Here is a 16045-nt window from a genome sequence, read left to right as displayed (position 1 = left end):
AATTTTTTTAAAGAAAGAGTATTAATCTCCCACAACCTTTCTAACATTTGCCATGGTTTGTTGTTTTGTTTTGTTTTTAATTTTCTGTTTTGTTGATTATTTTGAAGGAATGTTAATCGTTATTGACAGGGTGAGGTAGTATTTCACCGTTTTTTTCCTCCGTATCTCTCTAGTGATTGGAAGCATTTCATTATGTGTTTTCAGTCCCCTGAGGGCCTGCTTTCGGTCTGTTCCTATTCTTTGCCTATTTTCAGTTGGATTATCTTTTTGTTGTTGAGGTGTGTGATTCCTTTTCTTGTATGATGAACTACAGAGAAACAAAAATGAGTTCTGAAAGTTTCTGGAGGGACAAAAGTTTCTGTGCTACGAGTCATAGGATTTAGTTGTTCACGTTCATTGTCAATAGAAATGAAAAACGAAATCCTCGTAATTTATGGCAAACACATTTACAAGCACAAATCATTTAAAATAGGGGTCACTGATATTCAATTTAGTTGAAAACACAGTTTTACATTTTTATCATTTAAAATTTTTTCATTAAACAATAATAATTTCTTGGATTCATAAAACCTGTGTAGGAAATTTAGGAAGTTCAAATTAATTAGATATTTTGTGAGTAAATAGCTAGTGATTTTATAAGAAAACATTTTCAAGAATAATTCTTAATCTTTCAACATTCATCATCAAATTACTTAAGTATTTTAAGTTCATTTCCCACTCCCCCAGAAAGAATGTATGAGTTATATAGCCAGTAAAAGTACTTCTGCCCTAGAAGTAGCTAAGAGAATGCAGTGCCCCCCCCCCCTTTCTAATGAATTAGGGTGAAATCTCTCTCAGGGGGAGTGACAGGGAATGGCAAAGGACATGCTGACAAAAAAGATCAATCAGAACTGGTTTTGACAAAGACCGTGGCAATATAAGAATAGAAAATGACCCTCAAGGAATCTCACTATATGACAATAAAAAAGACTCCCAAGGGCTGTGGCAAAACAACAGATTCAAGGACAAGATAAAGGAGATGTCATATCCATTACAAGGAATGCACTAATCTGCTGTTTAAACCCCACTCCCTGCTAACAAAAGATATATAAACCCTTTTGTGAGATAAAAATGGAGTCAATCTGTCCTGAACCATTCATAGTCTGTTATGAACATCTAATAAACCTCAGTTTCTTTCTCTTACTCAAAAAAAAAAAATCTGCCCTACACCATATATGAAAATGAATTTTTTTTTCTGGTGGCTAGTCTTTAGCGCTGCGTAGGAGGGGAAGACCCTCTATGAGGTGGATTGATTCAGTGACTGGAGTAATTAGGATGGGAGTGTCGGAGACAGTGCGATTGGCACAGGACAGAGCAGAGTTTAGGGCTGTTGTACACAGGGTCACTCAATGGCACATAACAATAACAAGAGCAGTCCTTAATGAGAAACCAAAGCAAAGAGCAGAAATCAAGATATTAAGGAGTTGAACAGAAGATTCCAGAAGGCAGTGTGGGAAGAAAAAGTAAAGTATTACAATTTTATGTGCAAGGAGCTGGAGTCAGAAAATCAAAAGGGCCGAACTCGCTCAGCATTTCTTGAGCTCCAGGAACTGAAGAACAAATTAAAACCTCAAGTTACAATACTTAAGGATACTTTGGGGCAGAATAGTAAATGATCCAGGAAGCATTAAAAGAAGATGGGGAAAAAATTTTAAAAAAAAGAAGATGGAAAGATTATACAGAGGCATTGTACCAAAAGGAATTGGTGGACATAGAAGAATTTCATGAAACAATGTGTGAACAAGAGCCTGTGGTGATAAACAAAGCAGTTCAAGCTGCTCTGAAAGAATTGGCAAATACAAGGCCCCAGGAATTGATAATATACCGGTTGACATATTTCAACAAACAGACCCTGCCCTGGATGTACTCACCAAGTTGTACCAAGAAATGAGGACAAACACCTGGCCAACTAACTGGAAGAGATCCATATTTGTTTCCATTCCAAAGAAAGGTGATCTGACAGAGTATGGAAATTATCAAACAGTATCATTGATATCACATTCAAGCAAGATTGAAGATCTTCTATTGAAGATTATCCAGAAATCACATCAACAGAGAACTGGCTCAAGTGCAGGCTGGATTTATAAGAGTCCGTGGCACTCTATAGTTCACTCATTATAGCTTGTCAGCTGCATCTTGGCTGAAAGCAGGGAGTACCAGAGGAATGTTTACCTGTGTTTCTTTGATTATGCAAAGGCATTTGGCTCTGTGGATCACAACAAACTGTGGCTGACTCTAAGAATGGGAATCCCAGAACACTTGATTGTGCTTATGTGAAATCTGTACTTGGACCAGGAGGCAGTCGTCAGAATAGAACAAGGAAACACTGCATGGTTCAAAATTGGGAAGGGTGTGCGTCAAGGATGTGTCCAATCCCCGTAACTTTTCAATCTATATGTGGAACAGATTATCTGGAAGGCTGGGCTCTATGAGGAGAAGTGTGGCATCAGGAGGCATCAGGATCGGAGGAAGACTTATCAACAATCTGAGTTATGCAGAGGACACAACCCTGCTTGCTGAAACTGAGGAGGACCTGAAGCACCTGCTGCGAAAGGTCAAGGACTGCAGCCTTCAGTATGGATTGAAGCTCAACATCAAGAGGACAAAGATTCTCACCACTGGGCTGACTGGCAGCACCATGATAGGTGGTGAAGAGATTGAGATTGTTGACAGCTTCAGTTTGCTTTGCTCTACAATCAACACTCTTGGTACCAGCAGCCAGGAAATTAAAAGATGTATTGTTATGGGAAAATCTGTTGTCAGAGACCTCACTTAAGTACTGGAGAACAGTGGTGTCTCTATGGAGACTAAGGTGTGCCTGATACAGGCCATGGTCTTTGCAATTACTTGCTATGCATCAGAGAGCTGGACAATGACTAGGGATGATAGAAGAGTTAATGACTTTTAGTTGTGGTACTGGAGAAGAGTATTGAATATACCGTGGACCGCTAGGAGAACAAACAGGTTTGTCCTGGAAAGGGTGAAGCCAGGCTGCTTCTTGGAGGCAAGGATTCTGAAGCTTCGTCTGACATACTTTGACATCGGAAGGTGGGATCAGTCCTTGGAGAATGACATCATGCTTGGGAGGGTGGAGGGACAGCACAGGAGAGGAAGACCCTTGATGAGATGGATTGATTCAGTCACTAGGCTAATGGGGATAGATGTGCCAGAGACAATAAGATTGGCAAGGGATAGAGCAGGGTTTAGGGTTGATTCACATAGGGTTGCTATGAGTTTCCAGTGACTCAATAACACATAACAACAACAACAGTACTTAGGGTGCCAAGCAGCTAACCAAAGGCCACAGTTCTCTGGTGGTGGAAATCCATCAGCAGCTTCAAGAGAAAAAGGTGAATAGTCTCCCCCATTACAATTTACAGGCTGGAAATAGACTCTCCTGTTTTCACTTACAGGCTGGGAAACCCAGTGGAGGGTGGGTATGGGTCTAAACCAGCTTGGCAGCAATGAGTTGCATAGTTAGGTTTATTTTTGTATTGTGTATGTTGTGTATCGTCAAGTCAGATCCAACTGGCACAGAAGAGATTGCCTCTCATTCTCCAGCAGAGCATCTGGTGGATTCAAATCACACACCTCTGGATTGCAACCCAGCTTCTTGCCACTAGGCCACCAGAGAGCTCTTGGATAGTTAAGTATTTTTAACAATACCTAACTGATGTTGTGCCAAGAAATCTGGAGGGCAACTACCTGTCCAACTAACTGACTGGAAGAGATCCACATAAATATTGATCTCCTGGTCAAACCTGCTCTTCCTCCTTTATCCTTAGATTTTCTTCTTAGTACAATCATCTTGTTGGTCATCCAAACAAAATCCGTCAGTCATCTGACTCCCTCTTCTTGCTCCACCCTCTAATACCATCTTTATAGACTGTGCATGCCTCTCCCATTCCTCTCAGTCAGTCTCCCACAACATTGGATCATGCTCTCATTAACCTTTAATTGTTCCATGGTGGTGCCAGCCTAGTTGATCACTCTGTTCCCAAGATCTTTTCCTCCAACCCAGTCTACAGATTGCTTCCAGTCCATTTCCAAGGCCCTCCACCACCCTCTTAACAACAAAAATATCAAATCTTCCTCCTGGCTTTCCAATGACCTTCAATCAACTTCACCTCCTGTTTGCCCCCTTTATGAGGCTAGTCAGGAGTCCTGACTAGGTCTTCTTCTTTTTTTGCTTTTCATTTTCCTTTTTTTTTAAAAAAAAAATATATATATCAATATATATATATTCGTTTGCTCACAAAGTTCATATGCATTATGTTTTACACTATTCCTGATTCATATTGTGTTTCATACACTCACTCCCACGCATTACGTTTTATAAAATCAATCTCCATTGGACTTTGCCCATCATTACCCAATCTTTTCAAAGGTTCCCAGCTGGATCTTTCCCATTTCCTTCACTCCCTCCCACCACCCACCAACATGGAAACAGCCCTAATGTCCAACCACAAAATTGATTGAGAAATTGTGGTACATTCTTTTTAATCACATGGTTCAAATAGGGTGTTTACAACCACTTTTAAAGTGCTGTGATGACACAGTGGTAGTTAAAACTTTAATGAAAAAAGCTTAGACGATGCAATGGGAAAGCAAGACCAGGACACACACACACACACACACACACACACGTTCTCCTTTAGCTTTAAAACTCCTTAAGGTCAGGTGCTGTGCTGTATCTTTAATTCCCCCTATCTTTTTAGTCTCCAGATTTTATTTTACCCACATGAGCATATTATTATCTATTAAAAAATATTTTTTCGTTTCAGAAGACTTTGAGTACAAGTTCACAGAGTACTGAACAGTGGCTTAAGCAATTAAGAGCATTTGTTATCTCACTTAACAAGCTGACCGAAATAAGTAGATGGGACTAAAAAATATCCTAAATCTTTTCTTTCCATGTTTCTGATCTGCCATCAAAGGGTAATAGAAAATCTTCCTCTTAGTCTCAGTATACTACAGCAGCTCTAATAACTCCATCAAAAGAGGGCAATCAAACAGAGAACTTTGTTCTTCTTATACATGTCTCACAAAGGAAAGAAAGTCTTTCTTAGAATCCCCTCAATAGACTTTTCTCTTGTATCTCGTTGACTGGAACTTGTTATGTGTTCTTTTCATATTACAAAGAATGCTGGGAAGTGAGTATTTCAGCCTCTGTTGAAGGAGGCAAGGAGTGCTGTGAGAGAGTATGTTTAATGTCGTCCTGCTAACAGAGGGAAACTCTGGAGGCCTAGTGGGTAAAGGGTTATGCTGCCAACACAGAAGTATAACATTCGAATATACCAGCTGTTCTGCAGGAAAAAGATGGGCAATCAATCTCTCATGCGATTTACAGCCTCTGAACACCCAGTGGAAGGCCAGCTATGAGCTGATGTAAAACATAAAAACAACTGCTGACAGAAAGTTCAGCAGTTTAATTCTACCTAGTATGCCAAAGAAAGATACACAGTATCTTCCTATAAAGATTTGGAAACTCAATGGAGGATCTATGAGTTGGAATCAACTGGATAGTAATGAGTTTAGTGGTTTAGTAGAGGGAGGCAATTTCCAACCATAAGAAAGAATGGAAGGGGATGTTGTATAGTTCATCAGTTCAGTGAGAAAGTACACGTCTTCATTGTTTGGTTTTTGTCATATCTGGCACAGAAGATCCTCCACAAGAGGGATTGAGGCGATGACTGTAACAATGGCTTGAACATGGGCAAGTTCCAGTCTGTTGTTCATAAGGTTGCTATGAGTCAGCTTGACAATTTCTAATAACAACGATAATCACAGTACTGGCCACATGAAACTGACTGATGTCATGTGGATTCCAACTCATAGAAACCCTACATTAATTTCTGAGGCTTCTATGAAGCCAGATGGCATGCAACTGTTCATCCCTCTTTCTCAGAGCCACTGGTGGAATTGAACTGCTGGAGACAAATACCCTTTGGATTAGTAGCACAACTTACTCTGAATTATGCCACCAGAGTTCCCTACTGGGCATACCTATGAGTCCTTAATGTATTGATGTTGATTAATACAAAAAGATGTTAGATGACTTTTTAAAACATAGTGCTGAAGCATAGTTCTGTAGAAGATTAATATTAGAAGATCACATAGATTCGTATGATGTAATAATTGTGTGGCCAAGAACACATTATTTTACCTCTATCAACTGCAGCTTCCTTAATGGTTACAAATATATTTTCCTGCTTATTTGTTTTGAGGATTAAAAGAGATGAAGTGTGGAAATGGCCTTTCAGAGCAGCTAAGATAGAAAAGATACCAATAAATGGTAAGTATTCCTAATTACAGGGAATTTCTTACATTATGACATAATTTCTATTATTCTCCATGACATACTTTTCCATTTAAGGAGTTAAAATATGAAGAATGAATAAATCATAATTCAACACATAGCTCTGGAGTTGTAGCCAACTCTTAACTGGCCCACCATAGGGTTTCTAAGGCTCTGTATCACACAGTAAGGCAACAGAAAATAAGGAGGTGATCAAACCAGTTCTAAAATGGGCAGATGACATGAATATTCATCAAAGAGGACATTCAGATGGCCACTAACACATGAAGAAATGCTCAAGATCATTAGCAACTACAGAGATAGAAACAGCAATGATATATCATCTCATCCCATCAACAATAGCAAAGTTTAAAAGACAGCAAACAATAAATGCCTCCAAGACTGTGGAAGCATTGGAATTCTCATTATTGCTTGTGGGGTTAAAAAATAGTGCAATTACTATGGAGAGCAGTTTGGTGCTTTCTTAGAAAGTTGGGAATAGAAATATGATTTGATCCAGCAATCTCATGACAAGGTATATGTCTTAAATAAGAGCTGTGACACAAACTGGCTTATACACCCACCCATTATTTACAACAAAGAGTTGGAAAAACCCAACTCTCCATTCATGGATAAATGGCTTAAGAAACTATAGTGTATTCATACAAATTTGGGATATTATGCATAATTTTAAACTACTCCACAAATGGATTATATTGTGTCCTTCCTTTTCCTTTGTGATGGTTTTCATCGTGAAGTCTATTTTATTGGAGATTAATTTTGCTACTCTGCTTTTTTCTGTCTGCCATTTGTTTGGGATATTTTCTTTCCACCCTTTTGTTTTTAGTCTTCTTTATCTTTACTTTTCAAGTGTGCCTTTTGTAGACAGCATATTGATGGGTTTTGGGGTTTTTATCCAATCTGCTCTTCTTTTTCTCTTCACCAGTCCATTTAAACCATTCAGATTCACTGTACTTATTTAGAGACAATGTTTTATAGTATCCTATATAACTGAAAAAAGAACAAGAATTTGTGAAAGATGCAACCTAAGTCAGTCACCAAAAAAGACAATTACAGTATAAAGCTATTATAAAAAATTTTTTGAAAGGTTTATGCACAAATATAATCCATCATGAATCAATAACAGGAATGAAAAGGGGAAGAGAAGGGGTAAAAATTAATAAATATGTAAGTTACTTTACTCAAAGGGAAAGGCAATACACAATTTGTTGTTGTTTTAAGTAGTGTTGAGTTAGAACTAACTCATAGCTAGTTTTCAGAGGCAGTAAATCACACAGGAGAAGACTGCCCATCTTTCTCTTGCAGAGCAGCTGGTGGATCCGAACCACATGCCTTTGGGTTGGCAGCACAGCTCCTTTCCACTAAACCATCAGCGCTCTCACCAGTAGGCTCCTAGCTTAAGTAGTTAAATTTGATTAATGTTAATGCTGTTACATGTAATTATATTAATCAATGGCATTTAATGTTTTAAAACAAAATGTCTATGAATGTATGAAAAACCAAAAATAAGTAAAGGTAAAATAATAAATCCTTTTATTTTTGTTTATTTTAGAAAGTCTCATGAATCTTAATCACTTTTGAAATTATTAATAATTATTTGTTTGAAAAATAAAGTGTTGTCATTGAGGCTATAAAAGACACTGCTGATTTCTTACTCAGCCTCACAGGACAGAACCATTGTCAAGGAGAAGGCAGGGAACCTTGTTCTTGCTCTGAATGACTCCTCTCGTACACACCCACCTGGTCAACCTCCAGCCCTTCTTCTCCCAAATTCCTATTGGTGCATTCTGTTGAAAGGAAGGAGATTTGTCACCAGGCACACTTTGTTTCTCTGAGTTCGTTCGCTATTCACAGAGAATAAACTATCCCATAGGCGGAGCCTGTGGACACTTTAAAAACCGGACTCTCCTCATCCACCTGAGCTTTTCGTTTCTGCAGCCTGCTGTGCCAAGAAGCAATTAGCCAAAATGATGCCTGGAGGCTTAACAGAAGCTAAGCCCGCGACTAGAGAAATCCAGGAGATGGTGGAGCAGGTAAGTTGATGCATCCTATGAAAAGTTTGTTTTAAAAAAAAATCTGAAAGTTTGATCCCAAATGTTGGGTTTTGAGTTGAACTTGTGGTACAAATGTGAGTGAACGTAAACTCGAACTTTGGGGAGCGTATGGTTTTGCCCAAGCTTCCTTATGTCTAAAAATGTATTCCGACCTTCTTACATGACGTCTTCAATAATCCCAGCAGTGTTAGCATGTCTGTAAGTAGATTCCTTCTCAGAGCTTCATTTCCCCTACATATGAGGAGGAATTTGTTTTGGGTGATCTGTAAAGCTCTTCCAGCTTTTATGAAGTATGATTCCAGGATTACTAATGCTGTTTCTGATGAAATTGTTCTAATCTTGCCAAATGCCAACACGACATTAAAGTCAAAGTTTGTTAACAATTTGGTGAATTAGGCTTCAAATACCATCAGTTTTTCCAATAATTTATTTCAGAAACAATACTGTAAAGTTTGTCAGAATCACTGACAAACTTTCTATCAATTCATCTAAATAGAAATTGTATTTCTTCTCATTGTTGCTATTATGTGTTGTGCAGTTGGAATCAACTCATAGCACACCCTCCAGTGGGTTTTTAGAGGCTGTATTTCACATGGGAAGAGATTGCCTGTATTTCTCCAAGCAGCAGCTAGTGGATTTGAACTGCTTGTCTTTGGGTTGGCAGTACAGCGCCTTACCACTAGGCCACCAGAGCTCACTTTATCTTAATTAGAATATGTCAAAACTTGTAGAAAAGTGGAATTGTGCATATTGGCTGCACACATCGTAGACAGCCAAATAAAGGGAAAATGCTTTTAATAAGCTAATACATTCTGTAGGTGGTATTTTATTAATATCAGTTATAACACTATAATGTCTCATTATATTATACAATCTGAAAGGAAAATGTATATAGATTACTTTTTCTGTAAATTATTGCCTTATTTTTTTGTACCATTCTTTTTGACTTTTTACCTCTAGAACGTCATCCTTTGACATGGTTTGGCAACAGGATCAGGTAGTTGTGAAGTAGCATCACAGAATCTGGTTAAATAAAAGCAAATGAAGTTTATTGAAGAGAGATGGTCAAGTCAGAGAAACATCCATTATCACAGAGTGAAAATGGCCACTCTTCTGGACCACAGCACAGAGTACATATCTTACATTGATGAATCAGAAACTAAAGATCACAAAATTCTTAACTGGTGGAAAGATGACCAGAGCAGTTAAAAGTAAGCTATCAGAAAGCCAGAATCTGGCAGTGATAATTCTATAACACATTAATGAGATTACATGATTGGTCAACATGTCATTCATTCTATTACAAGATGGTCCCAGGACATCAGAAAGGACCAATTTTTTCTTAAAATTTGTTCTTCATAAGTAAGTCTGCTGTCAAGAATCTCTGCAAGGTGCTAAAAACAAGCATGTCCATTTAAAAACTAATGTGTACATGGCATCTTCAATTGCTTCCGGTGCTTCTGAGAGTTGGGCAGGAATAAAGGAGATTAGAGAAGAATTGATGCCTTTGAATTGTGATGCTGGAGAAGAGTATAAACTATCGTGTGGACTACCACAAAACAAACCAGTTTTGGAGGAAGTGTAAGCGGGGAACTTCGTAGAGACAAGAATACGGAAACTTCTCACATACTTCGGGCATGTTCTCACATTTCCAATCCTTGGAAAAAGACATCATACTGGGAAAGGTGGTTTTTGTAGTTGTTATGTGCCATTGAGTTGACTACAACTCATAACTACACCCCCTATACACAGTAGCTCTGAACCCTGCTTGATTCTGAGCCAATTGGATTGTCTTTGACAATTGTCTCTGCCCTTATTTACTGTGTCAATCCACCTCATCTGGGGTCTTCCTCTCCTGGGCTGTCCCTCCACACACCCCCCCCCCCGAGCATGATGTTCTTCTCCAATGACCAGTCTCTCCTGGAAACATGCCCAAAGTATGTGAGACAGAGACTCAAAATCTTTGCTTCCAAGGAACATCTTGGCTTCACCCTCTCCAAGGCCATGATATGTTCAATACTCTTCTCCAGCACCACAACTCAAAGGCTTAAATTCTTCTGCCATCTCTGGTCATTGTCCAGCTCTCTGATTAAAAGATGAATTGACACAGTGACAGTAATAATCATCTCCTGGAGAAGATCATGAGGATGACACAGGATATGGCAAGTTTCCTAACATCATTATGAATTAAAGTACACTCAATGGCACCTATCAATAATGACGACAACCTTCTTCCTCAATCATACCCATTTCTGGAAGTTCATTGTAAAGATATAGATAATGTTGTATCTGAAGACCCACCTTGTATCTATTTCTCTATCATGATAAAGACCCTCTGGGAATAGATTAAGTATCCTGCAGAGGCCAGACCTCGAAGAAAAGGAATGGTGTCCTTGAATTATGTGGCATAAATTAGCACCAAAGCAAAAGGGACTACCCTTTGGAAAGACAGCTTTTAAAAATCCAATATGGCTTCCAGATTCCTGTCAAGACTTATAATGGAATTAAGCCCTGCTTGTAGACTGCCAACCTTGGGTTGTATGCCGTCAGGTCTGAGCCAACCCATAGCTGAGCCTCCAGCAGGTTTTCATAGGCAGTAAATCACACAAGAGGCGATTGTCCATCCTTCCCCCACGGAGCACCTAGTGGATTTGAACAGTGTGCCTTTGAGACAGCAGCTCAACATCTTACCCCTTGGCCATCTCTATAAACACACAATATCCCTCTGATTTTAGACTCTCAGACAAGCCTTTTCAGTGAGGGAAAGAGATGTGCTCCTTTGTGGTGGCAGACCCTGGGAAGAAGCTCTTTGAGAAGCCAGATACACTTATTTTGGAGGCTAAATATTTCCCTTTCAGAGTTCTGTTTGAAAAAATTAGATAAAAACAAAACCTAATGCCTGTTTTTCTTAGAGAAGTTAATACTAATCCAATGCCCACTCTCAGTTACGCCGCTCTTCCATAGGATTTCCAAAAATGTGATCTTCACAAAAGGATAAAGCCACATCTTTCTTCTAAGGAGCAGCTTGTATATTTAAACTTTTGGCTTTTGGTTGGTAACTGACCACTTGACCACTCTGCCACTGGGCATATTCAATCAAGTTTGAGAATACAGTTCCTTAAGTCAGTAATTCATATCAGGAATCCTTGCTGTTGTTGTTAGGTGTTATTGGGTTGACCACAGCTCATGTTGTTGTTATGTACTGTCAAGTCACCTATGACTCATAATGGCCCTATGCACAATAGCTCTGAACCCTGCCCTACCCTGAGCCAGTCTCATTATGTCTGACATACCTACCCTCATTGCCCAAGTCACTGTGTCAATCCACCTCATCTGGGGTCTTCCTCTCCTGCGCTGTCCCTCCACCCTTCCAAGCATGATGTCCCTCTCCAAGGACCTGGTCCCTCCTGACCTCGTGCCCAAAGCATGTGAGACAGAGCTTCAAAATCCTTCCTCCAGGAGAAATTTGGTTTCACCCTTTCTAGGACAGACCTGTTTGTTCTCTTGGCAGAGTCCACAGCATCCCTAAGAATAAGTGTGAACTCTGCCATTCTGCACCATCCGCACCACCTCTGACGTGCTTATGTTCATTGTCCCAGTCACTGTGTCAAGCCGTCTTGTTGATCCTCTCTTTCTGTGACCTTCTACATTTCCCTGCATGGTGACTTTTGCCAAGAACTGGTCTGTCCTGACCACATGCCAAAGTATGTGAGACAAATAATCCTGAGGTTATGCAAATATTTCAAGTGCTCAGCTGCTCATCTAAGAGGTTGGCATCTACTCACAGGTGACTCAGAACAAAGACCTGGCAACCTACTTCTGAGAGCATTCACAACTGAGACGCCTGTGGGGCACAGTTCTATTAGAGGTGTGCCTAGGATCGCCAAGAGAGCAAGTCAGCAACTGTGTCAAAAAGAATTAAGATGTTAAGTCGTGAATACTGTTACATGAATTCCTCTGAACAGATCAGTGTTCTCAACCTTGAACACACACACACAAGTCTCTTTGTAGTCTTGTTTAAGTGAATGGAGGTCCTGACTCGGTAGGTCTGGGATGAGGCCTGAGATTCTGCCTTTTTGAAGAGCTCCGAGGTGATGCTGATGTTCCTGTCAGAACAGGACCAGATATCCACAGAATCTTTAGAGGCTGTGAGAGAGGGCCCTTTCTAAAAGGAGAGTGCTGGAGCTAAAATTCTCAGGTTTCCCTGGTAAAATCCTTGCCCTGCCAGTCGACATGTATGAGTTGGATGAGGTAATGGGCACACAAATGACTTGAAATGGAATAGACATATGTACGGAGGAGACACTAGAATGTTTACTTCAAGCTTTTCCCTAGAGATGTCCCCGACCCTGGATGACTTCTGAGATTCTTCAGGGATCAGAGTTACAGGGATACAGGGAACAATTTTTGAAAAAAAGATTGTTGTTATCGAGTCCATTCAAACTTGAAGAACAAAGCAGGTTGTCCCACAGGGTTTCCACCGCGGTTGTTACTGTTTGGTGATAGCAAGTCACTTCTGCCTCATAGTGACCCATGGACAATAAGATTAAACACTGCCTGGAGCCGAGCTACTGAACCACCCTTGCAGCCACGGCTGTATCTGAACCCACTGTTGCGTTCACTGCATCAATCCATCTCATTGAGGCTCTTCCTCTGTTTGGCTCAATCTCCACCTCATGTGGGGTGAGAAGAAAACGCTGGCAGGAGAGTGTAAGAGAAATCTACTCCCGCTGTCCAAACAGCCTCATCCATAAGAAAACTTAATATTAAATTCTGACTGACTGTGTGTGAATCATGGCAGGGGCAGTTCTCCAATATCTTTTCAGTGGCCAGGCTTATGCTAAATGTTCTAGAAGATACATGAGCACTGTAAGGTATGATACCTGACATCAAGGTGTTTACAGTCTAATGGAAGTAGTCAAGGTGCTTAGAACATAAAATAATTTATGATTAAGTATTTTTAAATAATTATAGGCTTTGAACCAGGAGGGTCATTAGAGAGTGCCTTGTAAAGTCTCCTTAATTTAATAATCAGTGTGGATAAATAATTACTGTATCACAGCTCAGGCTCTCAAGTATGGCGTGCCCTCTTTCTCACACAGGAGAGCCGTGTAGGGAACTACCCTCAATCAAGGGCTGGAAGGAAGAGGAGTAAATGAGTAGAGTTTTTATTGTTTAGGAAGAACTTTCACACCAATTACACACTTTCAATCAGCAACTGACCTCACTGCTGTACTGTCCAAACCGCCTCATGGTTGATACTCCAGGGGGTGTCCAGAGGCTGCAGACCTCATGGGAGATTGCCCATCTGTGTCTCTCAGAGTCGTTGGTGGATTTGAACCACCAGAGAAGCTCAGCTGTTGGGTTGGTATTGAAACCACCTACAGATTCTATCCCCAGAGCCATATATCCCTTCATAGAATTTAGTCCCCAGCAAACAACCCTGAGAGGCAGATATTATTAACTTCATGTTATAGACAAGGGGTTTGTATAAATGACTCTGCCATAATTATAGAATTAATAACATTTCTACTGAAGTCCAGGTGCATAAATGGATGTTGGTAATCACATACCTAGTGGTGAGGAGCTTCGCTGACAACACAAAGGCACATGGTTCAAATCCATCTGCTGCTCCTTCAGAGAAAGATGGGCAATCTTCTCTTGAGTGATCTATTGCCTCTGAAAACCCCATGGAGGCAAGAAAAAGACTGATCACACAATTACAAAATGGGCAAAAGACATGGGAAAAAATTTCCACAAAGGAAGATATTCAAAGGGCCAACAGACACATGAAGAAATGCTCCAAATCACCGGCAATAAGAGACACAAATCAAAACCACAATGAGATACCATCTCAACCCAGTCGCAATGGCAAAGTTGAACAGAACAGCAAATAATAAATACTGGAGAGGATGTGGAGAGAAAGAAACTCTTACACACTGTTGGTTGGATTGTAAGATGGTACAACCACTCTGAAACGCAGTTTGGTGTTTCCTCAAAAAGCTGAACATAGAAATTCCATATGACTCAGCTATTCCACTGTTTGGACTATACCCAAAGAAAATGAGAACTGAGGCACAAGTGGAGACTTATATACCAATCCATGTTCACAGCAGCATTATTCACCATTGCAAGAACGTGGAAACAGCCCAAATGTCCAACCACAATTGAATGGATTGGGAAATTATGGTACATTCACACAATGGAATACTACACAGCACACAGGATGAATGATTTTGTAAATCACTACCTAACTTGGGAGGAACTGGAGAGCATAATGCTAAGTGAACTAATTCAGTCCCATAAGAACAAATACTGTATGAGACCATTATTGTAGAGATAGATAACTAGTAAAATGTGTATGAGGATCCGAGGTGGGGAGAGGGTGGGAGCACAGGGTGAGAATGAGTGGGGGGCATAATCATAGGGTCAAACAATTTGATGGGTGGAGGGAGGGGCGGGTTAAGGAAATGCAAAACATCCAGAGTGAAAAGCAATGTATGCACACTTTGTAAGTAAACCAGTATAAAATAAAAAGTTTATGTTATTAAAAAAAATAAAACTGTCCTACAAAAAAAAAACCAAACAAAAAACCCATGGAGCATCAGCTATGGGTCAATTCCAGCTCAATGGTACGTAACACCAACAAGAAGTACAACTGAAGGACTTAGTATGATTTGAGGTAAGGGACATGCCACTCATCATTTATCTTGTAATTTTATCCCTTTGTTTTAAAAATTATTCCTATTATTATTTTTTAAATCACTTGCCAACTTTCTTTGCCCTTATCAGAGAGCTTCTTTTTTTAAAAAAAAGTTTTATTGTTTTAAATACATATATATAAACAATGAAACTTGTAAATAGAAATACATGTATTATGTTTATATTTACATTATATTGTTGTTACGTGCTAATGAGTCACCTGAGGCAACTCATAACAATCCTATATACAACAGCTCTGAAGCCTGCTGTCCAGAGCCAGTCTCACTGACTCCAACACACCTACCCCCTTTTGCCCCATTTACTGAATCAATCGATATCACCCAGGGTCTTCCTCTCCTGCACTGTCCCTCCATCCACCCGAGCACAATGTCCTTCTCCAAGGACCAGTTCCTCCTGGCCATGTGCCCAAAGTATGTGAGACAGAGCTTCAAAATCCTAGCCTCCAAGGAGAAACTTGGTTTCACCCTCTCAAAGATAGACCTATTTGTCTTCTTGGCAGTCCATGTTGTGTTCAAGACTCTTCTCCAACACCACAACTCAAAGGCATCAATTCTTCTTCTGTCATTCTTAGTCATTGTCCAGAGTACCAGAGGAATGTCTGTCTGTGATTCACTGATTATGCAAAGGCATTTGATTGGCTGTGTGAATAGCAACAAATTGTAGCTAACCTTTAGGAGAATAGGAATATCAGAACACTTGATTGTGCTCATGTGAAACCTATACTCAGACCAGGAAGCAGTAGTCAGAACAGAGCAGAGAAACACTGCATGGTTCAAAATCAAGAAAGGAGTGCTCAGGGATTTATCCTGTCTCTATACCTTTTCAATATATATGCAGAACAGATCATTTGAGTGGCTGGGCTTTATGAGGAGGAATGTAGCATTAGGATTGGAGGAAGACTCATCAACAA

At 39.9% G+C, this 16045-nt stretch overlaps 1 protein-coding gene across 1 annotated transcript in view; it reads left to right on the top strand.

The window, feature by feature from the left end:
- Nucleotides 1–8325: 8325 nt before the first annotated feature.
- The window catches only part of CSTA (cystatin A (stefin A)), a 28739-nt gene continuing 21019 nt past the window's right edge, over nt 8326–16045 (top strand). Inside the window, exon 1 of the mRNA XM_006884236.1 lies at nt 8326–8391. Coding sequence (XP_006884298.1) covers nt 8326–8391 — 66 coding nt within the window. The remainder of the gene's footprint in view (nt 8392–16045) is intronic.

This window comes from Elephantulus edwardii, unplaced genomic scaffold, assembly GCF_000299155.1.
Source record: "Elephantulus edwardii isolate Elephantulus edwardi_28Jun2011 unplaced genomic scaffold, EleEdw1.0 scaffold00032, whole genome shotgun sequence".
Taxonomy (NCBI): domain Eukaryota; kingdom Metazoa; phylum Chordata; class Mammalia; order Macroscelidea; family Macroscelididae; genus Elephantulus; species Elephantulus edwardii.
Note: the sequence above shows the minus strand (reverse complement) of the source record. Positions and strands in the feature narration are given on the sequence as shown.